The sequence below is a fragment of the Bos mutus genome, chromosome 6 (genome assembly GCF_027580195.1).
Source record: "Bos mutus isolate GX-2022 chromosome 6, NWIPB_WYAK_1.1, whole genome shotgun sequence".
Taxonomy (NCBI): domain Eukaryota; kingdom Metazoa; phylum Chordata; class Mammalia; order Artiodactyla; family Bovidae; genus Bos; species Bos mutus.
Genome location: NC_091622.1, coordinates 29450358 through 29464433, shown reverse-complemented (window position 1 = coordinate 29464433; position 14076 = coordinate 29450358). Strand labels below are relative to the sequence as shown.

At 38.4% G+C, this 14076-nt stretch overlaps 1 protein-coding gene across 24 annotated transcripts in view; it reads left to right on the top strand.

Annotated features, from left to right (window-relative positions):
• BMPR1B (bone morphogenetic protein receptor type 1B) overlaps window positions 1–14076 on the top strand; it is a 449200-nt gene that overhangs the window by 389361 nt on the left and 45763 nt on the right. For 18 of the 24 annotated variants that reach the window (XM_070372138.1, XM_070372136.1, XM_070372134.1 and 15 more), the window contains one exon: window positions 6413–6572. In XM_070372138.1, the coding sequence (XP_070228239.1) occupies window positions 6479–6572 (94 nt within the window). In that variant the 5' untranslated portion in view covers window positions 6413–6478. Of the gene's footprint in view, window positions 1–4149; window positions 4282–4610; window positions 5492–6412; window positions 6573–14076 lie in introns of those variants that run through there. The other 6 variants (XM_070372133.1, XM_070372123.1, XM_070372121.1 and 3 more) reach the window with 4 other exon arrangements.

The following is a 14076-nucleotide window of genomic DNA, read 5'->3' as shown; positions in this document are numbered from 1 at the left end:
AGAAAAAAAAAAAAAAAGAAAATGAGAGCAAAATAGATTACTAGTAGATTCTGTGGCACCAGATAATTATATGTCATCTTTAAATGAAATTTGAAGAGTCACAGCTCTTTTTTAGTACATTGCATATTTGAGATTTAATTTTCTTGAATTATCCCTATTCATAAAGATTGTTCTTTATGTGTTTTAATGTGATAGTGGATTCTAATATTCTCTTCACTGTGACATATAAAACAATATGTATATCACAAATTTAAAATGATTTATTGTAGTTTTGAAATGACAAGAATGTTACCAAGAAAAAAAAATCAAAACTAAGTTTAGCTAAAGTGTACTTTAAGATATAATAAATGTACTGTAGGATAGGGCTTCCCTGGTAGCTCAGACAGTAAAGTGTCTGCCTAAAATGCGGGAGACCCAGGTTCCATCCTGGGTTGGGAAAATCCTCTGGAGAAGGAAATAGCAACCCACTCCAGTATTCATGCCTGGAAAATCCCATGGACCGAGGAGCCTGGTGGGCTACAGTCCATGGGGTCGCAAAGAGTCGGACACAACTGAACGACTTCACTTCACTTCACTGTAGGATATGACCTGTTAAGCCTTTGTAATTGAACGAAAGTCACACTGCTGCATGATGATCATTTTTATTTCATGAAGTTTGAGCAATTTGCCTGAAAAATCTGTAAATCTATCTCATAGGAAAATATGTGTTGAAGTATGTTCTTTCTGTACTTGTTGAGAGTTCTTTAAAAACACAAATGGATGTTAAATTTTGTCAAATGCTTTTTCTTCATTGATTGATATGATATGATTTTCATCCTTCATTTTGTTAATATGGTGAATCGCACTGGTTGACTTGTAGAAATTGTAACATCCTTACATCTCTGGAGTAAATCTCATTTGATCATGGTGTATAATCTTTTTAATACATTGTTGGATTCGGCTTGCTAATATTTTGTTGAGGATTTTTAGATATGTTCATCAAGGATATTGACCTGTAATTTTCTTTTCTTATGGTGTCCTTGTTTGGTTTTGATATCAAGGACATTTTCGCTTCATAACATGATTTTGGAAGTGTTTCCTCCTCTCCTGTTTTTAGAAGAATTTGAGAAGGATTGATATTAATTCTTCTTTGGATTTTTGATAGAATTGACCAGTGAAGCCATCTGAAACTAGACTTCCGGTTGTTGGGAGGTTTAAATTCTTGATTCAGTTTCCAGATCTTTCTGCTGCTGCTAAGTTACTTCAGTCGTGTCCGACTCTGTGCGACCCCATAAATGGCAGCCCACCAGGCTCCCCTGTCTCTGGGATTCTCCAGGCAAGAACACTGGAGTGGGTTGCCATTTCCTTCTCCAATGAATGAAAGTGAAAGTGAAGTCGCTCAGTTGTATCCGACTCCTAGTGACCCCATGGACTGCAGCCTTCCAGGCTCCTCCATCCATGGGATTTTCCAGGCAAGAGTACTGGAGTGGGGTGCCATTGCCATATCTTTCTAATAGCTACATAATCTTTTGTGTACTGTACACAAAAAATTAACTCAAAATGTATTAAAGATATGAATGTAAGACCTGAAACCATGTAACTCCTCCAAGGATACATAGATGATAAGCTCCTTAACTTAGGTCTTCATGATTTTTTTGGATTTGACACCAAAAAAGACAAGGAAAAATAAATGAGAGGGACTGCATCAAAAAAAAAAAAAAAAAAGGCTCTGTACTGCAAAGGGAAACCATCAACAAATGAGAAGGGAACCTACTGAATAAAAGAAAATATTTATTAGATGTATATCTGATACGGAGTTGATGATCCAAAATATATAAAGAGCTAATACAGCTCTTCCCTGGTGGCTCAGCAGTAAAAATCTGCCTGATAATCCAGGAGACATGGGAGATGTAAGTTTGATCCCTGCGTCTGGAAGATCCACTGGAGAAGAAAATAGCAACCCATTCCAGTATCCCCTAGACGGAGGAGCCTGGTGGGCTACAGTCAATAGGGTCACAAAAGAGTCAGAAACGACTTAGCAACTGAACAGCAACATGCAACTCATTAGCCAGAAAATGAATAAAAAACCAAAGTCCTATTTTCAAAAATGAGCAGATGATCTGAATAGTCATTTTTCCAAAGAAATACATATGGATGACCAACAGGTACATGAAAAAAACATTTAACACCATTAATCAATAGGGAAATAGGTATCAAAACCTCAATTCGATATCACTTCACACCTGATAGAATGGGTATTCTCAAAAAGACAAAAGATAAACAAATCCTGGTGAGGAAGTAGAGAAGAGAAAACCCTGTGCATTGTAAATTGGTGCAGCCACTGTGGAAAACAGTATGCACATCCCTCAAAAAACTGAAAGACAGAACTACCATGAAATCAAGTAATTCTACTTCTGGGTGTTTATCCAAGGAAACAGAAACTAACTTGAAAAAAAGAATATCCACCTCTGTGTTTACTGCAGCATTATTTACAATGACCAAGATACAGAACAACCGAAGTGCCCAGCACGGGATGGATAAAGGAGGTGTGGTACATTGTTGTACGCCTGACACTAGTATTGTATGGCAGTTGTACCACACTTTAGATTTTATAATCTTTTTTAACTCTATTCTTAAGCTTTTAATATGAGTCTAATCAAATGTATTTATTCTCCTGCTACTGCTTCTCTTACCCCATTCTCTATTTAATAGTCTCCAAATTATCAATGACTTTAATTTTATCTTGTGTTTGGAAATATTGTGAATTGTTTGATAACAATTTTCATTTCATAAGAAATTAAGACATCTATACGAGTAACTGACTCCTAAGTAGTAATTATACAATTTACATAGATTACTCCTTTGATTATTTTAGCAAAAGCAAATAGAAAGAACTCTTTGCCTGTCTCAGATTTGCATTTAATTTTTTGCTATTGATAAGTCACTTCAGTCATGTCCGACTCCCTGTGACCCCATAGACGGCAGCCCACCAGGCTACCCCATCCCTGGGATTCTCCAGGCAAGAACACTGGAGTGGGTTGCCATTTCCTTCTCCAATGCGTGAAAGTGAAGTCGCTCAGTCGTGCTGACTCTTAGCGACCCCATGGACTGCGGCCCATCAGGCTCCTCCATCCATGGGATTTTCCAGGCAAGAGTACTGGAGTGGGGTGCCATCGCCTTCTCCGTGCATTTAATTATCCATTTATTTAATGCTTCTTAAAAGCAATCATTTATCATCTCACTGCTTTTAGTCGTTTGGGTCACATTATATGAAGGCAGCCTTTATATGTTGTTTCAGTGTTGTCTGTTAACTCAGTTTGCAGAGATGAAATCTTTAATATGAGCTAACTGTACTTTTTGTTCTTGTGAATGTGGTTTTGTTAAGATAGCATGTATTTTGACTACATGTTAAAGTGTTAAGCATTTTAGAAAGATTATGCAGCAATATTTTATCTTTGCAATCTGTATAGAAAGGATGATTCTTAAACCTTCTGGTTAGCATGTTTTCCTTCTTAGTGTCTCCTCAAGATTCCTTTTCTATTACTAGCTATTTGTTTTAACCCTTTTTGTCCTTGTAGTGGAATTTTGTAATTAAAATGTTCTGTAAACTATCCCTTTGTACAAAAATTATATTTTAACAGTCTTTCTTGTCAGTAAATATACTTCTACATCAACATTTCAATAACTACATACGAATCTCTTTTTAAAAATCTGATTATACCCTTGGTAGCTCAGCTGGTAAAGAATCTGCCTGCAATGCAGGAGACCCTGGTTCAATTCCTGGGTTGGGGAGATTCCCTGGAGAAGGGATAGGCTACCCACTTCAATATTCTTGGGCTTTTCTGGTGACTCAGCTGGTAAAGAATCTGCCCACAATGCGGGAGACCTGGGTTCGATCTCTGGGTTGGGAAGATCCCCTGGAGAAGGCAATAGCTACCCTCTCCAGTATCCTGGCCTGAAGAATTCCATGGACTGTATAGTCCACGAGGGTCACAAAGAGTCAGACACAACTGACTGACTTTAATTTTTTTTTTTTTTACAGATTGTTAATAAGCAATATTGTGAAAAGACTCTTTCTAGCTCCATTTTATATCATTATTTAAGTTAAAGTGAGAGAATATCATAAATCCTTTCTTAAAATACTTCTTACAAATGTCATCTTATTTTCAGTAGTTTGAAGACGTTCCTTTTCTACCATAGAGCATTCTATGTGAATATTCCATTTAACAACTTTTCCCATCAGACGGTAAATTCTGTGTATGTTCAGTTCATCCTACATACCTGGGCTATGTCTGAAACAAGGTAGGCACCCAGTATATATTTAAGAAGTAGACATATGTGTAATATTAATAAATGAATTTTTATTATTTTGTTTTAAAAACTTCAAAGAGCAGGGGCCTGGTATGGAGGGAAGCAGGATGTAATAAGTTTTAAATATCTTACTTTCATCACTGTGAGTTACTTTGAGGTTCCTCAGGTCATAAAGTTAGTAAGACTGAGAACCACATTTATAAAGAAGGAAGTCTGTGGTAGGGAGATATATAGACATACCGACACCCACTGCACCTGGATATCAAGCAATGCTAGGGCGTTTATGCAGGTTTTAAATACAGCATGCGAATGTGAACTGTGTTTTACTTCACTTTCTTTTGGAGTTTTAACTTATGGATGAGCACCATATTTTATAGAAATAATAAACACCTATCGGGATTAAATATTTTTAATCTAGTCCTAGTTTTCTCAAAGTGGAGTTGCACGTCATCTGTCTCAAAATCACATGGGGTCTCGTTGAGTATGCCTTCTCTTGGCTTACCTGAGACCTGTAGAATCAGAATCACTATGATGGCCCAGGATTCTGAATAGAACAGACTCTTAATATAGTACAGTTTGTATATCTTCTACAGACTAAAATTCAAGGAACTGTTCAAGAAAGTTAGGTGCACATCTTACATAAATTTCAAAAATCTAATGAAATATTAGAATTAATGATTGGGGAAATTCTAATAAATTGATCTAACAGATTGTTGTTTTCCTTTTCAATTATTACTCTAAGAATTCAACTAATTGTTATAGCACTGAGAAAGTCAGAAAACAACATCACAGATCTTTTTTTAAACTCCTCATTCTCTGATCTAATAATGGTTGGAGGCACTGATTTGTAGTTAAAAAAATAGCAAAAGCATACTGTACACATCTATTGTGTATACTGTACTTCAAGAATTTCAATTTTTTAACCCAATGCCTTTCAGATAATATTTTTGTTGAAATTTTATTTAACTATAGGCAAACTGGATGTGCTGTGAGATTTTAAATCATTTCTCAGGGTGACGATTTCTACAGTGACATAGCATGTCTGAGAACTTTTACCACTATGCCTGAAACTTAATAGGTGTCAACCCACGCTTCCTCGAGCATCATTATATCCCAAAGGTGGTGGTAAAGAAGAAAATATGAAAACAGTCTCAGGGATATGTCACCCTATGTTGTGAAACATTGTCTTGCTACTTAGAAGGTAAAAAATTAGATTTTTCCAATAACGTTACCTAATATTTATCAAGTAATAGCACATAACATACACACTCTAAACTCTTGACATGAACATGACATAGGTGTTTATAATTATCTTCATTTTAATGATAAGAAAAAAGCACAATGAGATTATTTGTAAAGTTATTCAGGGTCAACTAGCTGATAAACAGTGAAGTGTATTTTTGAACCCAGAAAAATATGTCTGTAGACATTATGTCTACCATCGTTTCTTCCACTTAAACTGAAGATGTACAATCACTGCTAATAGGTAGTCCCTTTTGCTTGTAAATACTGATGAGGGAGATTTATTTTTTGAAATATATCTTGATAATTATCAATATCAATATAATATTTTTTGAAATCTATCTTGATAATTAAGTTTCTATCTTCCTACGAATTTCACAGATTAAATATTTCCTATGATTTCTTTTAAAAATACTTGATATACCTAAAGTAAAAAGACTAGTAGAAGTTTTAGGGCCCAAACAATCTGGATTTAAATCCTGTATTCATGACTTATTAGCTGCGTGCAGATCACTTAAATTTCAAATCTTAATTTTCTCATCTGAAAATGGGAATGATAATATTTACTCACAGGATTACATACAGAGATAATCTATATAATAGTGTGTCATTGAACTGCTTGCACTCAGTCAAATACAACTATTATAGCTTAATGTAGAAACTACTACTCTGAAAGGTTTATGAGAACTTCTAGTGAGACCTATCTATATTGTAGAGAAAGTATAGTTTTTCATATCAGAACATCAGAATGTGTTCTCTGTTTATATCTTTAAGTGTCATGAATACTTACTATTTTGTTTAACATCATAATTCTTTGGACAGAAGACTGTGGCTGGGCTATCCCAAATATGCTTAAATTCTTACTCTTTCTTCTTTTCAGCAAACTTCCTTGATAACATGCTTTTGCGAAGTTCAGGAAAATTAAGTGTGGGCACCAAGAAAGAGGATGGTGAGAGTACAGCCCCCACCCCTCGTCCAAAGATCTTGCGATGCAAATGCCACCACCATTGTCCAGAAGACTCGGTCAACAATATTTGCAGGTTGGTCATTATCAATTGTTCAACTCCAGTTTTCACAGAAAGGCATCCTTTTTTGACTATAGAATTTTAGGCTAGTTCTCCCAAGAACACATTTTGGGTAGTAGGGCCTACTTCCCTTACCTCTCAGAGCTGTGCCTGTCTTAACTATTGAATCCCATTTTGCCCTGAAATATTGTTCTGAAATCATTCTTCCACCAAATATCACTTGTGCACATCAACAGAGAGTGCAGATCCCAGGGTCCTTGTCAAGGAGCAGAGACTAATTATTTTCTTGCAAAAGACCTCAGCCCCCAAATAAATAACTGCAACAGCAGGAGCTGTCAAATGTGTAGGGGTTTTTGTTTGTTTTAATCATTTATGTTGATGGTGTTAGTATTCTGGAAAGAACAACCTAAGCTGTTGACTTCCCAGGTGGCGCTAGTCGTAAAGAACCCTCCTGCCAATGCAGGAGACGTAAGAGACAGATTTGATCCCTGAGTTGGGAAGATCCCTGGGAGTAGGAAATGGCAACCCACTCCTGTACTCTTGCCTGGAGAATCCCACGGGCTGAGGAGCCTGTGGGGCTGCATTCCATGGGGTCACAAAAAGCTGGGCATGACTGAAGTGACTTAGACTGAGTGACTGTCACTGTCAAGCTGTTAGGAGTATTCATAAACAGATTCTGGGAAACAGTGTAGTAACAGAGCTTATGGGAGTCCCCAGAAGTTAGAAGGACAGTATCAAAGTACTCAAGAATGGGCTCCTTAGTAGGTAATCAAGTTTGTATAAATACTTTCAAATATTTGAAACTAGGCTTTTTGCTTCTTCCTTCCTTACACATCATGGTGCAGCTACATCCATCTTGTTGGTGACTGTCACTGCATTTATTCCCCCTGGTGAGGTCGACAGTAAATACAGAGGCTAGAGTATGCCCAGGGAGAAGTGGGTGAGATAACAAGACATGTGTGGGTCTCAGGAGCTGAAGTGTCAGAGAAGCAGAGTCTCCCTCGAGGAGGGTAATGAACCCAGATAGGGAGCTAGGCTGCTGCTGGGTTGGAACTCTGGGCAGAATGTCTGGACAGCTGTTTAGGACCTCTAGTTCTCCAGGAAGGAGCATGAAGCTGAGCTGAGTGTTTTTTCTTTCATACTGAGAGTTTTCAAAAAAAACTTCTTATGAAGTGGGAACTATCTAATAGAAGCTTACCAGTGTATCCTAAAATATATAGTTCAAGTAATATGAATTGACAGAATGATGCAATGAGGAGATTCGGGTGTGTTAATAAATATATGTCTCATTTAATCAGCACAACAATGCAGTGTGGTAGAGAATGCTCATTTCTTTCCCTTAGACCTAAGGAGTTCAGGGCCCAGAGAAGTCTAGTAACTTGGCCCTTGTATGATAGCACCAGGTTGCAAGTCTTACTCCAAGTCTTAAACCAGGATAAAATGATTCCAAAGCTCAGATAGTATTTCCTAGGAAATGCTTGCAGTAAACAGAAAAAAGTATCAGAAAAATCACACAGTTTTCTGAAGAAGAGAAGCAGGAATTAGCATGTTAGGGAGATATTCTACTATTTTGTCTAAGCCTGTAGTGATTGTGAGTGAGTCTGTACGTGCCCTTTGAGCCATAGTTGTGGGGATCATATGTTCAGATTTTCCAGAATTATCCAAAATTACCCCGATTTCAAATATTTTGTCCTGTTTTCCTCATAGGCCATTGAAGTGTCCTAAGTTGCTTTGAGAGGAAGTGTTGAGGCACTGTTGACTGCGATGCAAGTGCTCTGTGGTGGGAAGGGGGAGCTCGGCATGTTGGAGGAGATGTGGTGGGTTTGAGCCTGGAGATGGGAGAACTTTGGCCGTGGCCTGAAGGAGCTGTTTAAGCAGGAGTAGCAATGGAGATTGATGTGATGTGATTTGCTTTTTTGAAAAATTATCTCTGCTGCAGAGTACTCAGTGTATTAGAGGGAGACAAAAGTGAATTTGAGAACAACAGCAGCCAGGTGAGAGAAATTGAAAAGTGGATTCAGGAGAGACATAAAACTAATGTTTATTGAGCTTTTACACTACTAGAATGTTTACTTTCATCTGTCTTTAATCTTCATACCATTCCTGTAAAGAATGTAGCATTATCTGTATTTTCCAGGTGAGAAATCTGAGACTCTGAGAGGTTATAAAATTTTTATTAGGTCATTCATTGTGCACACCCAAATGATTGAAGAAAAAAATTGTGACCAAGGTATCAAGATTCTAAATTTCTAACTAACAGCTAACCTCTGACACTCAAAGGAGCAGAAATATTCACTCTTGGGTAAAAGGTACATCCATTTTGCTAACAAGATATTGATTCCAGTTGAGTCTCCTGTGAGCTGAGGTCAATCATGTCTGAATCACAAGGCCTTTTTCTGTTCTGTGCTCTAAGACTTAAGAACAGATCCAGGCCTTTCTGCCTCCATCCCTGTAAGCCCTTTAAATCAGATAGTTCTCAGGCTATGATGGTGGTGGTTTAGTCACTAAGTCATGTACAATTCCTTTGCAACCCCATGGACTGTAACTTGCCAGGTTCCTCTGTCCATGGAATTTCCCAGACAAGAATACTGAAGTAGGTTGCCACTTCCTTCTCCAGGGGATCTTCCCAACCCAGAGGCTGAACCCACATCTCCTCCATTGCAGGCAAATTTTTTACTGCTGAGCTACCAGGGAAACCCTTCTCAGGCTCTTCTGTCCATGGGATTTCCCAGGCAAGAATACTGGAGTGGGTTGCCATTTCCTTCTCCAGGGGATTTTCCTGACCCAGGGATCAAACCTGGGTCTCCTGCACTGCAGGCAGAGTCTTTACCATCTGAGCCACTAAGGAAGTCCCTTCCCAGGCTGTACCTCTGGTCAAAAATTTTTCCCAATAAGTTGAGCACTGATACTTTCTAAAGTTCAATAAAAATGAATTACTGGAAAAATTAATTAAAAATACTTACAGATTACATTCTTCATTTTTCTATTGTCTGTTAATTAAATTCAAGGGCTTCCCAGATGGTTCGACAGTAAAGAATCCACCTACAATGCAGGAAATGCAGGATACGTAGGTTCGATCCCTGGGTTGGAAGGTCCCCTGGAGAAGGTCATGGCAACCCACTCCAGTATTCTTACTTGGAGAATTCCATGGACAGAGGAGCCTAGTGGGCTACTGTCTATAGAGTTGCAAAGATTAGACACAATTGAACGACTGAGCATGCATGCATTAATTAAATTCAACAGAGCTGGAGTTACTGCGATACAAATTTCAATTTCTATATTAATGTACTCACAGACCAGTAATAAGTAGTTTTTGAGGGAGCACACTTTGAGTAATACTGCACTGAATCTTGCCCTTCTAGGCAAAACAGTTTTAAACATAAGTCCTTGCTTATGGCTTGGATGAAGGCTGGTACCAGGCAGATTGTAGCCACGCTGGATAGCCTAGGTAGAGTGCATGCTCATTACCACTCCCACATTCCTGTAGAGAATAACCCAGAAAGTAGCCCAAATCAAAAGTGCATCACACTTTTTCAGAGATTCTGAAATCCCCTGAAGATCCAGGGAATCTTCTGACCCAGGGATCGAACTCACGTATCCTGCATTGTAGGTGGATTCTTTACTGCTGAGCCATCTGGGAAGCCCTTGATGGGATAATTCAGAGAACATGCACAAAGCATAGAGGGTTTTGTCCTTTGTTTTATTATTGTGTTTTTAACTCTGTATGAGTACTTTTTGGCCTTGATTGCTGATCCGTTCCATTTACATGGCCTAAAGGCACGTATGTTAGATGCAGTGCATACATATCCTGCTGAATAAAGTAGTAGGATACTTTTTTAATATCCATAATTCAAATTAAAGGATGAAACCGTTGTCTAACCTCCCTCAATAAAATATTGATCATCTAAATTCTTTTCAGTTGTTACTTTGCATTGTTTATCTTTCTTATTCCATTTCTAGATTCTATTCCTAGGACCTCATACTATCACAGTATGCTTCAAAAACTGCACAGTCTCCTTAATTAACTCTTTGTGTATGACTTCCACCATGTCAATCTTCTATTTTGTTTTCCTGTCCTAGCAAGCATTATCTCAGTCTTATTTATTTTTTTTCTGTATATAATCTGGTCCCACTTTATGTATTCTTCCTTGTTTTACTTGACATGATCTGTGATAGTCATTTTTGTCCCTTTCTCACCACTTCTCTCAAGTTACTCTCTCATACAAGTCTATCCAGTTCTTCTTCTTTTTTTTAACTCTTTTTCAAGGTAATTTCAAATATTTCCTTATTTATTTGACCAAAAATACTCCTACCTTGGCAGTTTTCAGGGTTTGTAGGTATTATAAATCATATTGTATGTTTGCATAGATGTACAAATGATTCCAGGTGCCTAAATGACAAATTAGATGAGTCTCTAGCTGTTTCCTGAAGAGTCAAAGAGGGCAGAAGGGAAAGCTTAGGGGTTTAGTAGGAAGTGAACAGTGTAAGGCTTTTTACAGCTATACATTGAGAACCACTGAAGATTTCTGAGTAAGAAGGAACATGTAAGATCAGGCGATGCTGTCCAGAGCCCTTTTATATAGTTTGTGTTGACTCAGAGCTTCTAAACCTTCTGCCAAATGTGACGATGTGTGCTTTCAGAGAGATGCTCCTGACCCAGGCCTCAGAGTGCTTGAAGCGAGCACTGTTCTCATCTGTGTGTATATCTTCTGTTCATCCAGTTTATTCCACTGTTGCCCAGACCACCTGAACATTCAGCTTTATGATCTTTTTTTCCCCAGTAGAAGATGTTGAGTTAAAACCATTTCACTTGTGAGAATGTTCTTTCTGTGGAACAGATCACTTAGTTGAATGAGGATATAGTTTCAAATTCACTTGTGAAATCTTTTATAAGGAATAACTCTGCTTTCGTGTCTCTCGTTAACCATGAATGATTCTTAAATGGATCCATTTAGTGTTGGACTTAATAGAAAGTGAATAGTGTTGGGCTTGGTACAGTTATACATAGAGAATCATTGAAGATACTTGAGCAGGAAGGAAGATGGAAGATTTTTCAGGCAGTACTGTGTGGATTGGGTTAGAGACTAGAAAGAGGAGAGGGGGTGTCCAGCTAGGAGGCTGTCAGAGTAAGGTATGTGAGAGGTCTGTACAGGCCTGCAGGAGTGAGAACATGCAAACGTGTATATAATACAACAATTGAGACAAGTTCAAAACAATCTTGTACCTCCTAGGAAGAAAATGAACAAAACATTAGATCACGTGGCAAGGCTGCCAGAGGAGGATGTATGGCGGTTACACTCTCTTCAAGATAAAGTAAAAAGACCCTTCTCACATTGGAACTTCACCACTAATGTAACTTCAGTAACTTCAGCTTCCCCCAGTGCTGTGACATCTCAGAGGAAAAGCCAGAAAACAGGAGCAGTGACGGTCCTAGCTATCTTACCATCTTTCCCTCCACCACCATGGGAACACACCCACCTAAGATCATAAGGGGAAACAAACGAAAGAGAAAACGAAAAAACCTCAGGACTCCATGACTCTGGTGATGACCTTTGCTCAGCGTTCTTCTTTGCCTTCCTGCCAGTCAATAGAAAGCACTTAATTAGCTGGTGATTTCTGTCCCTGCTGAAGTGGAATGACTGTCTTTCCTAGGATTGGTGCATAGATGTTGAACTCCTTGAAAACAAAGGTTGCATATTCCTCACCCTTGATTCTCAGCATCTGTCTGAGGCATAGTATGCTTAATGTGTGTGTGTTAGTTGCTCAGTCGTGCCCAACTCTTTGCAACCCCATGGACTGTAGCCCACTGGGCTCCTCTGTCTGTGAAATTCTCCTGGCAAGAATACTGGAGCGGGTTGCCATTCCCTTCTCCAGGGGATCTTCCCGAACCAGGGATTGAACCCAGGTCTCCTGAACTACAGACAGATTCTTTACCATCTGAGCCACCAGGGAAGCCAGTATGCTTAATAGTTTGTAAAAGTAACTGTAGTTAAGCAACTTTCAGCCGTTTTAGTTAACTGACTAAAATCTACATGACTTAAACACAACTTGAAAAGCTGTATCTTTATTTACCTATAACAGAAAACTTTATTTATTCCCTTCATTGTGAAATAGATATTTTAGAAGACAGTGTCCTCAAGGATCTACAATTCACCTAAAACAAGCAGCCTTTCAAGTAGTTTCTGACCGAAACTTAAAAGAATTTTGAAAGAAATTTAAGAATGCTAGTATTTCTTACACCCTGGAAAAAAAGTGGAGTAAATAATTTGATTCAATTTGATCAGGATAAATAGATTGATTGGTGTAGAGAACTTGAATCCTTGTGAGCAGATGCACTTGAGCAAGTTTTCATTTATTTAATCAGTTTTTTTTTTCTTGCCTGGAGAATCCCAAGGATGGGGGAGCCTAGTGGGCTGCCATCTGTGGGGTCACAGAGTTGGACATGACTGAAGTGACTTAGTAGCAGTAGCAATCAGTTTTTGTCAAGGGAAAAATTTTTAACTATTTAATAATTAAGCCAAATTCAGACTTAAATTGAAGAAAGTAGGGAAAACCACTAGACCATTCAGGTATGACCTAAATCAAATCCCTTATAATTATACAGTGGAAGTGAAAAATAGACTTAAGGGCCTAGATCTGATAGACAGAGTGCCTGATGAACTATGTTCGGAGGTTTGTGACATTGAACAGGAGACAGGGATCAAGACCATCCCCGTGGAAAAGAAATGCAAAAAAGCAAAATGGCTGTCTGGGGAGGCCTTACAAATAGCTGTGAAAAGAAGAGAAGTGAAAAGCAAAGGAGAAAAGGACATATATAAGCATATGAATGCAGAGTTCTAAAGAACAGCAAGAAGAGATAAGAAAGTCTTCCTAGGCGATCATTGCAAAGAAATAGAGGAAAACAACAGAATGGGAAAGACTAGAGATCTCTTCAAGAAAATTAGAGATACTAAGGGAACATTTCATGCAAAGATGGGCTCGATAAAGGACAGAAATGGTATGGAACTAACAGTAGCAGAAGATATTAAGAGGTGGCAAGAATACACGGAAGAACTGTACAAAAAAGAGCTTCACGACCAAGATAATCACGATGGTGTGATCACTGACCTAGAGCCAGACATACTGGAATGTGAAGTCAAGCGGGCCTTAGAAAGCATCACTATGAACAAAGCTAGTGGAGGTGATGGAATTCCAGTTGAGCTATTCCAAATCCTGAAAGATGATGCTGTGAAAGTGCTGCACTCAGTATGCCAGCAAATTTGGAAAACTCAGCAGTGGCCACAGGACTGGAAAAGGTCAGCAGTCCTAAAGAAAGGCAATGCCAAAGAATGCTCAAACTACCGCACCATTGCACTCATCTCACACGCTAGTAAAGTATTGCTCAAAATTCTCCAAGCCAGGCTTCAGCAAAATGTGAACTGTGAACTTGCAGATGTTCAAGCTGGTTTTAGAAAAGGCAGAGGAACCAGAGATCAAATTGCCAACATCCGCTGGATCATGGAAAAAGCAAGAGAGTTTC